The 3,710-nt window shown below is 32.6% G+C and overlaps 1 protein-coding gene across 1 annotated transcript; it reads left to right on the top strand.

Moving 5' to 3' along the window:
* Nucleotides 1-329: 329 nt before the first annotated feature.
* Nucleotides 330-3,272, top strand: LOC125856560 (transcription factor bHLH94-like). The gene is made up of 3 exons (XM_049536132.1): nucleotides 330-1,174; nucleotides 1,737-2,183; nucleotides 2,788-3,272. The coding sequence occupies exons 1-3, from the start codon at nucleotides 683-685 to the stop codon at nucleotides 2,884-2,886; spliced, it is 1,038 nt and encodes a 345-aa protein (XP_049392089.1). The 5' UTR covers nucleotides 330-682; the 3' UTR covers nucleotides 2,887-3,272.
* The last annotated feature ends 438 nt before the right edge of the window (nucleotides 3,273-3,710 follow it).

Genomic DNA, 3,710 nt, shown 5'->3' on the forward strand with positions numbered 1-3,710 from the left:
TACATCAAAAAGTCCCAAATTTAAAATAAAATACTTCATAACAAAAACGACAACGAACACAAAAAGACTCAAACCTAAAAGCTCTAGTTAAAGATAACCCTCCACCACCATCTTCGTTAAATATTGACACTGTATAAGATGTACATAGTTTAATTATTTATCTACTATTAATGTCATTTGTCTTTGGCCTGTATGGTTGGGTCCCATGTTATGTTCACCATCTTTGTGAATCTATATAGGGGACCATTTTAGTCATCAAACTTTCTCAGTACACATATTCAGGAGCTACTATTCACTACCCCCTCCCCTCCGCAAACATCTTCTCTCTCTTTTTCCAACTTGCTTAGTGTCACGTGTGACATAATTTTGTGTTCATTTTGTTAGGTTAAATTCAGTGCTCTTTTTTTTCCTTCTCTTATATATAACACAAGCTCATTTGCTAGAAAGAAAAAAGTTATATTTGTTTTAGTCTTTCGAGAATTCTAGTGTTTGTGCCTTTGCTTGAAACTTCCAATCTAAAGTTAGGTTTCTTTGGAACAAACATATTTATTTCTCTTCTTCATCTCCTATTGTTGGTCCTCTTTTTTCTTTCTTAGCCTTTCAAACAACTTTTCTTGTCTATATATGTTATGAAAATAAAGTAAAAGAGAAAAAAAGGGGTATTTGGGGTCAATAAAAAAAAATGGCATTAGAAACAGTGATTTACAATCAAGAAACATTTGGGTACGGTTGCAAAGAGTACTACAACAATAATTTGGGTAACTTTAATTATAATTATGAGTTGGATTTATTACAAGGCGAAGGAGGAGCTGGAGAAATGAGTTTTACAAATTTGTTGGATCATAATAATCGGGAAGAATCTTCATCATCGCCACCAGAACTAATGTACAACAACAATGCGAGAGAGTACAACATTTGGGATCCAAATTCTTCAATAGAAGATCATCAGCTGTTTATAGAAGGGTCACCGGCGGCTGAAATTCCGGCGGCGGCGGTCAGATCTGCCGCCACCTCCGGCCGCCGGAAAAGAAGACGGACGAGAAGTTGTAAAAACAAGGAGGAATTGGAGAACCAAAGAATGACTCACATTGCGGTGGAACGGAACCGGCGTAAACAGATGAATGAGTATCTTGCTGTTATTCGATCTCTAATGCCACCTTCGTATGTTCAAAGGGTATATATATTATTCTCCGTTTTTCTTACATGAATATTTTTTATTTTGAGTTTTACATTTTACATAAAGTTGATGAACTTTTTGTAAATGTAAAAATGACAAAAACATGAAAAGGATCGTCACCCCCTAGCTATTTTTAACAAATTTAATTGTCTTTTGCCCCAAAAAAGAAATGAATTAATTGAACTACTAGTAAATTTTAGAAAGTTTTCATACGAAGGGATTTGATTTTTGAAAAAATTCATGTCATGATTTATTGCATTTATTACTTAGTGTACTTTGTATTAGATGAAAATGTTTAATTGTTTTTGTACTATTTATGTAGCTAGTCTTATTAATTATCTGTGGCGATATCGATAACATGATTTTTAGCTAGAGGTTCAACATATATATAGAAATTCACATTGTATATATGATTTTTTTCGGCTATGAACCTTTTCCGCCCTTCTAACACGGTTCGATGTGTTAAATTATGTGGGGTTTCTTAGCAGTCTCTTTTGTTTTCTCAGTTTTTAAAATTACTGGTAAAATATAAAAGGAAATTATTGTTAATTAATTTCAGGGTGACCAAGCATCAATAATTGGAGGAGCCATAAACTTTGTGAAGGAGCTAGAACACCATCTTCAAACCCTAGAAGCACAAAAGAGAAGCCATTCTCAAAAACAAGAACACTCAGATAATCATGGCTCATCACCAAGTCCACTATTTGCTGATTACTTTGCGTTTCCGCAGTACTCAACTCATTCCAAGAGTACATCTCTGGCAGCACCAGCATCTACTGCTGCTGCCGGATCATGTGACTCTCCATTAGCCACAGAGAAAATGTCGGCTTTGGCCGACATTGAAGTGAGCATGGCGGAGAGTCATGCCAATCTCAAGATACTATCAAAAAGAAGGCCAAAACAGCTCTTGAAAATAGTAGCTGGGCTTCAATGTCTTTGGCTCACTGTCCTCCATCTCAATGTCACTACTGTTGACCACATGGTTCTTTACTCACTCAGTCTCAAGGTTTGTACACTATTTCCTCTTTTAGTCAATTAACTTACATACAGCGGTGGTATATTATTATGTCACTTAAAAGATACGTACTTGTTACTACTCATAATAAAGTAATTACTCCTACTTTTTAATAACAATTTACGTGACATTGATTGATTTGATACAAAATTAAAAAAAGTTAAAATGAATTGAATTTTCTTGAAATTAAACTATTTCAAATTATATATAGAAAGGTGACAAGAAAGGAAAGTGCGAGTACAACCCAATACAAATGTTATACTATTACATTAATAATGTACTCTCGATTTTTCATTTAATTTGTCATTTTTGACTAGACACCAAGTTTAATAAAAGAAGAGAGATTTTCAAAGCATATGATATTAAACCTATCATTTATAATGTGTTTATGATGTTTTATTTTTTTTAAAACCAACTAATAAGGAAATAGTTTGGTACAAAGATAGAAAGGAATGTAGAAAATGTTTTTTTTATACTTTCAAAGTATATTTTTTTTCCTTTTCTATTATTGCTTTTTTTTATTTTTTTTTATTTTTATGTTTGATTATTTCTCTAATTATGAATTTTGTGTGCATGAAATTGGAATATGGAGCAGTTAGAGGAAGGGTGCCAGTTAACTACTGCAGATGAAATTGCTGACTCTGTTAATCAATTGCTTGGTAGAATCCAAGAGGAAGCTGCTTCAAGTTCATGAAAACAAAAACAACAAAAAGAAAACTCGGTTTTATTATGTACGAGTTTTAGCAACAATAACATATCCACTGAAGTCCCACAAGGTGGGATATGGGGAATGTGTGTGTATGTAGACCTTACTCTTATCTCGTGGAGGCAGAGAGCTAGGAGTACGGGGTTTAATCTTCTCAAAATGTCCTCACTCTTTTTTCATTTCATTTTCTTTTAATTTGCTTTTTTTTGTTATGTGGGTTAATTCAAGTTCTCTAGTACAAGATCCTAAATTAATAATGCCCATCTATAACTAGCTAGCTAGCTTTTGACAGCTTAATTATGAGTACTTTGTACCTTAAGTAAATCTGCAGTGGTTTAGGTATTAATTAGACAATAATTACTCTTCTTGATTTACTTTTTGTCTTTTTTTATTTTGCGAATTTATCAGGCTGATTTACTCAAATGTCCGCTATTATTTCATTTTTGCTATATTTTAAAAAATTGTGCACCTAGCTCTTGAAACTGATAAAATAATAAATTATCGTCTATCATCTAATTTGTTTTTTTTTTCACCGAGGTCTAATGTTTTAATTGATTTGTCATAATTTTATTTTTTTGTTAGAAGGGATTGATTTTTGGACCGTGGTCTAAAGATCTATAAATGATGGAAGGAGAAAAATTAAGAAGGTGATTATTTATCAAACAACTGTCCTTAAAAAAAAGGACAATAGGGGCAATTTTTTGTATTAATTATTCTACAAAAGAGCAAATGAGAAATGTTTCTAGTCAAAATTGTCTATGATATTATATATTCGACAATAATATTCTGCCTGACCCTTGTGTTCCCATTGC

This window comes from Solanum stenotomum, chromosome 2 (assembly GCF_019186545.1).
Source record: "Solanum stenotomum isolate F172 chromosome 2, ASM1918654v1, whole genome shotgun sequence".
NCBI classification, from domain to species: Eukaryota; Viridiplantae; Streptophyta; class Magnoliopsida; order Solanales; family Solanaceae; genus Solanum; species Solanum stenotomum.